This window comes from Zygosaccharomyces rouxii, assembly GCF_000026365.1.
Source record: "Zygosaccharomyces rouxii strain CBS732 chromosome F complete sequence".
Taxonomy (NCBI): domain Eukaryota; kingdom Fungi; phylum Ascomycota; class Saccharomycetes; order Saccharomycetales; family Saccharomycetaceae; genus Zygosaccharomyces; species Zygosaccharomyces rouxii.
The window spans coordinates 467,645-478,856 of record NC_012995.1 but is presented as its reverse complement, the minus strand read 5'-3'; the positions used below and the strand labels follow the sequence as shown (position 1 = coordinate 478,856).

The window sequence follows — 11,212 nt, the reverse complement described above, 5'->3', positions numbered from 1 at the left end:
GAACACTCAAGCGAGAATTAACTACAACGGATGACGAAAGTAGTCAACTTTCATAAACATTCACTTGGCAGTCTTCAACAGATCGACAGTTTAGTTGATCATCCAGAATCAGAAGATTAGTTTGATAGGTTTATTTGCTGTGAACTCAAGACAGCCATTCATTGCTTCTCAGTTCCTATAGTTTCATACTTAGATCCCATCCATCATTCGTCATTGACAAGAGTTCGACATTATAAGGGCATCGCATCTATCTGATATGGACCAAATACAGGCAATACTGCTGTTTGACAAGATAAATGAGTGACGAAGTTAATACACAGGCGGAGTTATTAGACTCTGAGAAAAGAGGTTTTCTCAGGAATGCAGTTTGTAAGGTCTCTAAAGGTTTGTCAGGACATCGAGAGGACAATGGGCTCGAACTTGGGACAAGTGGATCTACGACAAGAGAGGAAGAACAAGAAGATGAAGAATATCAAATGAATAATTTGCCCGTAGCAGACAATTGTGATATTCCGGGAGATGTTGTTGGAGAAGACGACGAAGTTTGCTCGACGCTTTTCATAAGTCCACCACAACCCCAATCGAAATTCATGAGTATTCTAGTTGGTGTCTTTGTGGCAGTTGGTGGGTTCTTATTTGGATATGATACCGGATTGATCAATAGTCTTTTAGACATGAAGTATGTGGTTCACCATTTGAGTCCCAATCATTCTTATTTTACCACTAAGGAGCAATCAATTATAGTATCGTTTTTATCATTGGGTACTGTTGTAGGTGCTCTAGCTGCACCTCTATTGTCTGATTCATGTGGTAGAAAAATGACCATTATCTTGAGTGTTGTCAGTGTCTTCTTTGTCGGTAATTCTTTACAAATAGCTGCAACTAACATGCAGTTGCTAGTGGCAGGTAGAGTCATTTCAGGAGTAGGGCTTGGGTTGATTTCTGCTGTAGTTCCATTATACCAAAGTGAAGCTGCTCATAAGTATTTGAGAGGTGCTATAATTTCCACTTATCAATGGGCAATTACATGGGGCCTATTAGTCTCAAGTGCAGTATCACAGGGAACCAATCAAATAGATGCCCCTGCTTCCTATAGGGTTCCGATTGGATTACAATACGTATGGACATCCATATTAGCTACTGGCATGATTTTCTTCCCGGAAAGCCCAAGATTCTATGTTCTTAAGGATAAATTGGATAAAGCTGCCAAATCATTATCATTTTTGAGAGGCGTACCGCAAACGGATTCTGGTCTTCTAGAAGAACTAGTTGAGATTAAAGCCACTTACGACTACGAAAAATCGTTTGGCACTTCAACACTGCTAGATTGTTTCAAATCGAGTAAGACAAGACCTAAACAGACTCTTCGAATGCTTTCAGGCATTTCACTGCAGGCGTCTCAACAATTTTCAGGAATTAATTTTCTTTTCTATTACGGTGTGAACTTTTTCAATAAAACCGGCGTTCATCGAGCTTATTTGGTTTCATTTATTACTTACGCGGTTAATGTTGCTTTTAATATACCTGGATTATTCCTAGTGGAATACTATGGTAGAAGGAAAGTTTTAATCTTCGGTGGGATAATGATGACCATGTGTAATTTTATTATTGCAATAGTGGGCACTTCAACAAATTCTATCATTGGTAACAAAGTTATGATAGCTTTCATTTGTCTTTTCATCGCTTCATTTTCTGCGACCTGGGGTGGTTGCGTATGGGTTATTTCAGCTGAGTTATACCCATTGGGAATACGATCCAAATGCACAGCCATCTGTGCCGCTTCCAACTGGTTGGTAAATTTTATCTGTTCACTAATTACCCCTTACATCGTGGATACAGGAAATCACACTTCGTCTATGGGTCCCAAAATTTTTTTCATATGGGGGTCGTTAAATGCCCTGGCCGTTATCTTAGTCCATTTTGCAATCTATGAGACCAAAGGTTTAACGTTAGAAGAAATTGATGAACTTTACGCAAAGAGTCCAAGCAGTTTCCAATCGACCAAATGGAATAAAATTATCAGAGAGAGATCCTCAAGCGATTTTCTAAATTCCACCTCAAAGTCAGAGAGCCAACTCCATAGTGAACAATACTCAGACTCACCTTATGAGCATGAGCATATGCACATTCCGGAACCTGTACACATGAATGAACATGCGTCAACGATAATGAATACCAAGCAAGAGGCAACAGTTACCAATGAATCACCACATACAGAATTTAATGATTTATCACAGAATTATGTCGATTTGGGTAACGGATTGGGTCTAAATACTTATAAAAGAGGACCACCTTCAATACCAAGCGACTCAAGCGATGAAGAAGATACAGAAGGCGGGCCTTCTTCTCATAGAAGCATCGATAAAAACATGTCGAGCATCAATGAGTACATGGCTCATCTCATGGAGAGTCATACAAACTCAACAGATCAAGCGGGACATTAACGATCATTTATTTCTGACTATAGTAGTTATAATTAACGTAGTAACGATATTTTCTTTTAAGTTAGCTGTATTATTGTCACCGAACACGAAGTAACCTTTTTCCAAAACATCCGTGAAAGCTTGGCGGGTACAACGTTCTATACGATTACTTGTCACTTTCTCAAGCGGCTAGGAAAGGGAGTTATATACTACGTGAGACTCGATATCGCCACGATTACAGAAGATACCAAATACTTACCAGGAAGTATAGAGTTTTTCATGAGTTCAGAGAAAATTGCAGAAAACGCACGCCTCCTAGGAGGGGAGGATGTGGATGTATCGAATAATAGAGTACCGCCACCAGAGGCAAGTGTGTTGAAAGGTCCCTCTAGATTAAAGGCCCTCCAAGCAGTTGCCCATTCAGTAGCGTTTGATGAAGATCAAAATATCAAGACGCCTAAAAATAACGCCTTTTGGAATCAGGAAATGGGTAGAATTCAATATTTTATCTGTAAAATCTTACTGGTGGGGATGTACTTAGTGTTTGGATCATTTCGATACCTACAATATGAGTACAATGCGATGAAGTTAAGGGTTTGGAATGTGATTTACAATCCATCTAACACACCACAGCTGATTAGACAAGATGTTACCAAATTGGACAAAATCCCACATAGACTAGCTGCCATATTAGAGATGAAATCAGCCGGATCAGTTGGTGGTGGTGCCAAAGGGTTGATGAATGACGGTAGCGAAGTTGTATGTTGGACGGTTTCAGCAGGTATCAAACATTTAATACTTTATGATTTTGATGGGATTTTAAAGAAAAATGTGCTTGAATTCAGGGAAGAGATTAGAGCGAAACTGAGTAAATATTTTGGACCTTCTAATGTGCCCAAATTTGCCCTAAGGATCCCACACAAGAATAAGGTTTATTTCAGTAATGATGACAGCGACAAGGTTTCGCTAGAAATTTCTTTGTTAAGCAATAGAGACGGTAGGCAAACTATTGTTGATTTAACAAAGACAATGGCGGAATTGACAAAATCTAAAGAATTAAAGGCAGAAGATATTACAATGAGACTAATGGATAAGGAATTAACCCAACTAGTTGGACCTGAACCGGATTTACTACTCTACTTCGGACCTTCACTAGATTTACAAGGTTTCCCACCATGGCACCTCAGATTAACGGAATTTCACTGGGAGCAAGACAACAACCAAGTGGCATATTCGATATTCATTAGAGGGTTGCATAAGTACTCGAACTGCAAGATAAACGTCGGAAAATGAGCCGTCGCGCATCATCCAAAAACACGATTACCATTTTGGCAACTCGCTAATACGATTAAAACCCCTATCTAGGCGCCAACTGGTTCGATTTTGCATCCTAAGAGTAATAACAATAATCATACTAGTAGTAATAACACGTAAAGTTTCGACGCGTTGACGCGTATTGTGGTAACTGTATACGAATAGTCTTAAATTTTTTTTTTTTTTTTATTTTTTTATTTTTTCGTGCCGATCGATCTTTGGCAATTCGACTCTACGTTTTACTTTCACTTCTACTACCAACTCCTGTCTATATCTGAAAAGTATAAAGAGGGACAGCAGGGTCTTTAGGGATTATCTGGTCTTGTTGATTTTTTTTTCTAAACTCTGAAGTGTCAAAAGGTGTGCGGAAAAGGTATGTATAGGGTTGATTTCACTTGGAATGGAATCATTTGTTTTTTTCGATTTTTGAGCAGTTGGTAATTTTGGTATTGAAATTTTTGATGTTTACTTAGGGGAGGAAAGGTTGGTATATTGTTATGTGTGACAAGTGTTAAGAGCTTATGTCTCTTCACCTCTTCTCCCAATGTGCGTTTATGTGTGGGATATTTGTTTTTGTTATTTCTGCTATTGACACGTTGTCACTGGTATTTGACTGTTTGGTCTTCGGTGATTACGGAAATAGTTGATACAGGTGCATTGGCATCTCTACAATGATACACCGTGACAATTAGACCAATTGCGATGGTTGTATCATCGACCAGTGGAGAATTCCATTCATTTTCTGTGTTTTGTTTGGGTGCCTTACTCCTAAAGTCCACCTGTCAACCAGTCATGAGTCATTACCTACGGAGGCAGATTGACAAAGAGAGGCAATAAGAAATAACATCTAGTGTTCAATACCATTGACTGCTCAATTCCAATTGAGCCAGACAAAATACTAACTTTCGACTACAGATGGGTATTTTTGCATCAAAGTTGTTTAGTAACCTCTTTGGTAACAAAGAGATGCGTATATTGATGGTGGGTCTTGATGGTGCTGGTAAGACTACTGTTCTTTATAAGTTGAAGTTGGGTGAAGTTATCACAACAATCCCAACCATTGGTTTCAACGTCGAAACCGTTCAATACAAGAACATTTCCTTTACCGTCTGGGATGTGGGTGGACAAGACAGAATTAGATCATTGTGGAGACACTACTACAGAAACACAGAAGGTGTTATCTTCGTTGTCGATTCCAACGATAGATCTCGTATCACTGAAGCAAGAGAAGTTATGCAAAGAATGTTGAATGAAGATGAATTGAGAAATGCCGTCTGGTTGGTCTTTGCAAACAAACAAGATTTGCCAGAAGCTATGTCTGCAGCAGAAATTACCGAAAAATTAGGTCTACATTCTATCAGAAACAGACCTTGGTTCATCCAAGCTACCTGTGCCACTTCTGGTGAAGGTCTTTACGAAGGTTTGGAATGGCTAAGTAACAATTTGAAGAACCAATCTTAAGCAATTTGAAAAGGAAGAAGAGAAAGAAAAGAAAGTATTTGAAAGCACTGCATGCAGCTGTTGATACCGGTTTTAAAAGAAAAAAATGAATTCTTTTTTTTACTCAACAATTATTCTTTAAACTAAATCTAAGTCCAATTGAACTTGAATTAGGATTTAATTTCTTTACTATTTTTTTTTACTAGCCCCATCTTTGTGAATTAGGCCATAAGTAATTGTAACGAATCATTAAGTATGCAATATACTATAACAATATACAATATTATTACTACCATTGTTATTACTGTATTACACGAAAAGGTCCGTAAGCTCCGAATAATGAATAACAAAGAAAATAGATTGTGGGAAAAGTTGACTGTTTTCAAACTCCGTACATCCTCTACAACAACCTTACATCTTTTTGTAAACCCACACATTTACAAACTTCGGGAGAATTTCTCCCAAAGAATCCGAAATCTTTTTTTTTCTCTTTCGTCTTTCCATTCCATCAACCGACTCATCGCGAAGTGACCCGACTCAACTTTTGTCATTCGACAAAGTATACTTGATTAAACACAGGTGAATTGTTCCAAATCGTTGGTGATATAGGTATTAATCAATCAAAGCATCGAGATGGTATGTTAAAGTAATGCTAGAATGAAAGTATAGGAGTTAAATGTGAGTGGAAGTACTAACTATGTTATTTTTTATTAGGCCGGCGTGAAACCTTACGAGCTAAGAACTAAGAACAAGGAGCAACTTCAATCTCAATTGGTCGATTTGAAGAAGGAGTTGGCCGAATTGAAGGTTCAAAAATTGTCAAGACCATCTCTACCAAAGATCAAGACTGTTAGAAGAGATATCGCCCGTGTCTTGACTATCATCAACGAACAACAAAGAGAAGCCGTTAGACAATTGTACAAAGGTAAGAAATTCCAACCAAAGGATTTGAGACCAAAGAAGACTAGAGCTTTGAGAAGAGCTTTGACTAAGCACGAAGCTTCCCAAGTTACCCTCAAGCAAAGAAAGAGAGAAATCAACTTCCCTCAAAGAAAATTCGCTATCAAAGCTTAAATCAAAATGAGCTTATAAAGGATTTTTCAGTTTTTTCTTACATATAGTGTATAATCTAATCAATCATACGTTGTTTCCTTTCCTTTGACGTTTAAACTCTTCAATTTGTCGTTTTAACTCATGATTAGGAGTAACTTGTTCTAACTTTAATGGCATTCTATTGAATGGATCCGTAGAATCACTCAAAAGATGAGCTTTAATTGTAGATCTATCGATTGACATTTTTGATGCAGGAAGTATAACTGGATCGTTCATTATGGTAAACATAAGTGGATCCAAGAATTCGTCAGGAACCTCATCGAATCCGAAATCTTCTGCTTCTTCGGCGGCCTTTTGTTCCTCAGCTCTTTGAGCAAATTCTAATAATTTGTGACAAAATTCATCACTAACCAATCCAATCTTCATAGCTAAAATGTGAACTGCCCTTTCAAACAATTCCTTACTGAATGATCTGCCATCCTTGGCGACGGCAGACACAAACGATTGTTGATCAGCAAGATGGATGTAAACCGTAGTCAAAGATTTGAGTAATCTTTTAGGGTTAAATGAGAATTTTTGAGGATCTTTAACTTTTAATTTGCCACATTTTGGTCCCACTAATGATCCCAAATTGTGATCTAACATACTTGCCAAACGATCAACAATCTCAGGCGTTACAAATGCGTTGGGAATATCCTTTGAGTAAAGTTCAAAAAGTGTAATCGATTTATCTGCTAATCCACAAGATGATTTAGCCTGCCTTTCTGCGGATGCATATTTAGAACGTAGTTCACGGTCGTCTTCTTCTCTTGTTGGTGGCAATCCTTTAGCCCTATTTTCTAATTCAATACTGATGTTATGCACTTCAGCTAGATTACCCAAACCTTCGTCTAATAAAAATGTTAAATCGTTTAACATTCTAGCAACAAACCTAACAAAGAAATCTGCATTGTTATTTGCCTGCCAGATTAATTGTGCCTTGTATTTGGGTATTCTATAATATAACTGTTCCAAAATAATTGAAATGCTGTATCTGCTATTGAATTTATCATAAAACTGGGAAGAAGACCCCGTCTTTTCCACAATGACATAAAAATCGAGAAATGCATACAACAGATGATCAGAGACAAACGTATCATTTTCAAAAACGTCCATCATGAATCCAGGCGAATCATCAGTTAGTGGCATGGCACCGACACTCAGTAATTGAACCAGTTTACCTTTCAAATGTGGATTAGATACCAATTCGGGACAACGTAAAATGGCAGTTGCCAATTCGACAAAGGATGAAAGGCGTGGATTTCTGAAAATGGGGGAAGTATTGTATTGAGAAATGTACAATGAATAGTTGATAGGACCTTCAATGACAAATTCAGGATAATATTTGAAAGGTATAGGAGCATTTGCTCTTAAATAATCTGCATTGTCCACGTTTTCCACACCAACCTGATCTGGAATCAAAGGTAACTTGAAATATTTTGATGGGAACAGATGCTCGGGATCAATAGCCCTCATCAAAAACACAGAGGCACCACAGATGAAATCAAAGACCTCTAACTGTAAATATCTATGAGAGAAAAATCCCTGCAAGGCATCCTTGATACTTTGAGTAATCTTTAAGGATTTTTCCATCTGCTTCAATTGTACAGATGCAAAAGTTGCAAACATATCTTGTGATTGTGAAACTTTCTTTATCCTGTCGATCTCTTGTTTTAACCTTTTAACCTGCGGCGTAATCTTTTCATCGTATAACAACGTACCGCCAATACCATAATGTAAATAAGTCATTGTTAGGAAAAAGCAATCAGAGATAAAATTTGGTTTACAATCTTCATCTTTCTTATTTTTATCGTAAAATTCATCTGCTTCTTTGAAATCAGAATTGACACGAGTTTCACTTGAAAGGTCAATGAAAAGATTTAAGTTGTTAAAATAGTTAACATCGATCTTATCAATTCTTTTGAATGAAACATCCAAAAATGGTTCTGAAAATTTGATTAAAATCAAAGTAATGTTAGTCATAAATGCATTCGATGCCAACGTATTTTGGTTTGCATGTTCACCTCTACGCAAATGGTTTTTATTGACAATTCTGGAGAAATAACCCATAATATCCTCCCTTGAAGTCGAGGAGCCTCTTACGAGCTTATCGAGAATAAAGAACAATCTTTCCACCACAACTTTATGCTCTGTCTGTAACGATTCATGAATGATGTTTTTCTGCTGTTGAGTTCTTTCCAAGTTCTCACCGTAGTTTCTCAATGCCACATTGGGGTTCAGAGGAGATAAAGTTAAGATAGGACCCAAAATCGTTGTCTTTTCGAAATCGTTGGGTTTACAATCATAATCGCCAAAAAACCCGGTTACTTGTGTGAAAACAGCGGCAATAGGCTTGAAAGTGACAAACATTTCAAAAAGTGTTAAAACCGCATTGTAGATCGAAGAATCATTCAAATCAAAATACTGTAATTCCTGACTCATAAATCTCAATAGCGTGGGGAAAAACCCCTCCAAAAGTTCCATAACTGTTCCTTCCACTATAGATCTTTGGATCAACTGCGATAAGAAGTCAATGTATCTGTCCACATCACTAACAATTTGCTTAACATATGACATAAAATCACCATTCGGACTAAAACATTCCACTTGTAAGGTTACAAGACCATATCCAACGACCAATCTATCAATTTCCTGGAAAACAGCACCCAAAGATGGACTACCGTTCTTGTTCAATCTTTTTTGTTGCTGACATCTTTGGAAACAGCTGTTTAAGTATGCAAATGGTTCTGTAAGAGATTCATTCTCCATCAGCTGGTATAAAAGGACTGCATCTACATCTTCCACTCTCAAGGATCCCGCACCATCACCACTGATATCTTCAGTTTGTACTAAACTGTATCCTCTCGTATCCTGATTGTTACAAGTAACTTGCAAAATGTCTTCAATACTCGACATTTTTATTCACAGAAGAAGGGGGGCACAGTAAACGCTTAATCAGATCAACACGGACAGAATCTGGCACAGATACCACCTAATATCTCCTTATCTTCCGCCTTCAAGTTGTTGAGAGTTAATTTAAAGGTAGAATCCTATTATGTTGCCTTTAACCGAATCCAGCTCCGTGGGCAGTGATATCAACATATGATTAAAGGAACCTGGATTAATGTTGCCTATAAAAGCATTGAAATACGACCAGAGGTTTCGGTAGCCCAGCGACATCTAACCAAAGATCAATCGACGGTCGCTAGTTCTTGGATGATATTTCAATTGTTTCTCTTACGAATTTCTTCGAATTGAAACGGTTGAGATTGGACAAAAAAGGTCGAAAGAATATTGTTTGCATTTTTAGAGATTGATATTTCCAGACAATGATGGGTAGTATTGCTGGAAGTGGTTTTAATGACCTGACAGGCTTAGGATTGACACCTGCAATGATCACTGCACTTTTCCACAAGCCACACGATCGACAATTTGTCGTTGAATTGGAAAACTCAGTAGCTTCTTTTGTTGCTTCAAATGCGGAATCTTATGAATTGAGACCTATGAATTCTTACTATAGGTTGCTTTCACATCAAGTGGCTGAATACCACAATTTAAAGCATGCCTTGGCGAGAACTCAAGATAACTGTGTTATTATCTTTAAAGGAGACGGATTTGAAAACATACAAGGCAAGCCATTGTTACAAAATCTACAACCAATGGGATTGGGTCCTTACGGATGTACCAATACTAATGCCAGCAATACTACTAATAATAAAAGATATCGAATTTTGAAAAGGCGAGATGGCCAAAGTCAGTCAGACAAAATTGGTGATACTAATACTGATACTCCTAATAACAATAATAATAACGTAATTAAACCTGAAGCAGGACAACAAGGGGCTGATAACAAAGAAAATGATGAAGATACCAATGCTTCGTTAGAACAACAGAGATTGGAAAAGGAAAAACAATACGAACAGAGAAAGCAAGAAATTTTCAGTACACCAAAGAAGAACAGTGATGACGATGATGATAACGACAACGATAATGAGGAAGAGAATGGGACATCGGATAATAACTCACCACAGCCGTACCAATTTGAGACTTCACGATATAGGTTTAACGATCAGGCGACAACGCAACAAAACGAGCCAAATTCCCAAACGGTACCACACCGCCAACAAGATTACGTTAGTGGTTATGCTAGTGGTTATACTAATGGTAACACAAATGGTTATACTAATGGTTATACGAATGGTCATATCAATGGAAATGCAAACGGTAATGGTAGAAGGCATAGGAAACACCATCCATTTGATAACGATCCTAGAAGGAATTCTTCCAATACAACCCCTCAATACCACATGCCCTATTTCATGTATCCAACACCGCCCATGGCTGCCGCCAATACAAGCCAGCCACCGTCTCAATTTCCGATCATGTATCCCGCACCTTTCCCCGTGGATGGTGCCAATGGATACATGGCACCTGTAATGTATCAACCAATACCAGGATTTGGTCCCATGGGTCCAAAAGCAAGTGTAACACCAACTTCAGCACCAGCACCAGGACCGTATATGACATACCCGTTCCCATATCACTATGGACAACCACAAGCACCTCCGCCTACACCACCATCGTCAACGATGTATAGACAATTCTCGACACCACAGAGATCTCATGGACCGAGATACCAAAAGTACAGTAGAAACAGTTCGAGAAGTAGTTTCTCGAGAAGATCTTCAAAAAAACAAAATTCCCAAGATGATACAATCGTAGGTCATTCTTCTACATCAACGATGGAATCTGGTGCTACAGAAATTGATGAATTGTCGGAGAACATGCAAAAGCTTATATGATTTTTTTTTTTTTTACTTTTTTTTTTTTTTTTTTTTTTTTTTTTTTTGTTAAAAGTCTAATAGTTTTATAAAATAATGATAACGATGGATAAAGTAAAATACAAGGAAGAGAAAATGTCCCAAACCCTTCAATGTGGTTAC

The 11,212-nt window shown here is 37.8% G+C and overlaps 6 protein-coding genes across 6 annotated transcripts; 5 read left to right on the top strand and 1 right to left on the bottom strand.

Annotated features, from left to right (window-relative positions):
* Positions 1–296: 296 nt before the first annotated feature.
* ZYRO0F05786g (sugar porter family MFS transporter) lies at positions 297–2,444 on the top strand (the record flags this gene model as incomplete). Its single annotated transcript, XM_002497403.1, has 1 exon — positions 297–2,444. The coding sequence occupies one exon, from the start codon at positions 297–299 to the stop codon at positions 2,442–2,444; it is 2,148 nt and encodes a 715-aa protein (XP_002497448.1).
* Positions 2,445–2,702: 258 nt separating this feature from the next.
* Positions 2,703–3,716, top strand: NUS1 (ditrans,polycis-polyprenyl diphosphate synthase; the record flags this gene model as incomplete). Its single annotated transcript, XM_002497402.1, has 1 exon — positions 2,703–3,716. The coding sequence occupies one exon, from the start codon at positions 2,703–2,705 to the stop codon at positions 3,714–3,716; it is 1,014 nt and encodes a 337-aa protein (XP_002497447.1).
* A 936-nt stretch (positions 3,717–4,652) lies between these two features.
* ZYRO0F05742g (uncharacterized protein) lies at positions 4,653–5,198 on the top strand (the record flags this gene model as incomplete). Its single annotated transcript, XM_002497401.1, has 1 exon — positions 4,653–5,198. The coding sequence occupies one exon, from the start codon at positions 4,653–4,655 to the stop codon at positions 5,196–5,198; it is 546 nt and encodes a 181-aa protein (XP_002497446.1).
* Positions 5,199–5,810: 612 nt separating this feature from the next.
* On the top strand, positions 5,811–6,251 carry RPL35A (60S ribosomal protein uL29; the record flags this gene model as incomplete). Its single annotated transcript, XM_002497400.1, has 2 exons — positions 5,811–5,813; positions 5,892–6,251. 2 exons carry the CDS (start codon positions 5,811–5,813, stop codon positions 6,249–6,251), a joined length of 363 nt encoding a protein of 120 aa, XP_002497445.1.
* Positions 6,252–6,314: 63 nt separating this feature from the next.
* UFD2 (ubiquitin-ubiquitin ligase UFD2) lies at positions 6,315–9,185 on the bottom strand (the record flags this gene model as incomplete). Its single annotated transcript, XM_002497399.1, has 1 exon — positions 6,315–9,185. The coding sequence occupies one exon, from the start codon at positions 9,183–9,185 to the stop codon at positions 6,315–6,317; it is 2,871 nt and encodes a 956-aa protein (XP_002497444.1).
* Positions 9,186–9,598: 413 nt separating this feature from the next.
* On the top strand, positions 9,599–11,071 carry RBS1 (Rbs1p; the record flags this gene model as incomplete). The annotated part of the gene is made up of 1 exon (XM_002497398.1): positions 9,599–11,071. One exon carries the CDS (start codon positions 9,599–9,601, stop codon positions 11,069–11,071), a length of 1,473 nt encoding a protein of 490 aa, XP_002497443.1.
* Between the last annotated feature and the right edge of the window lie 141 nt (positions 11,072–11,212).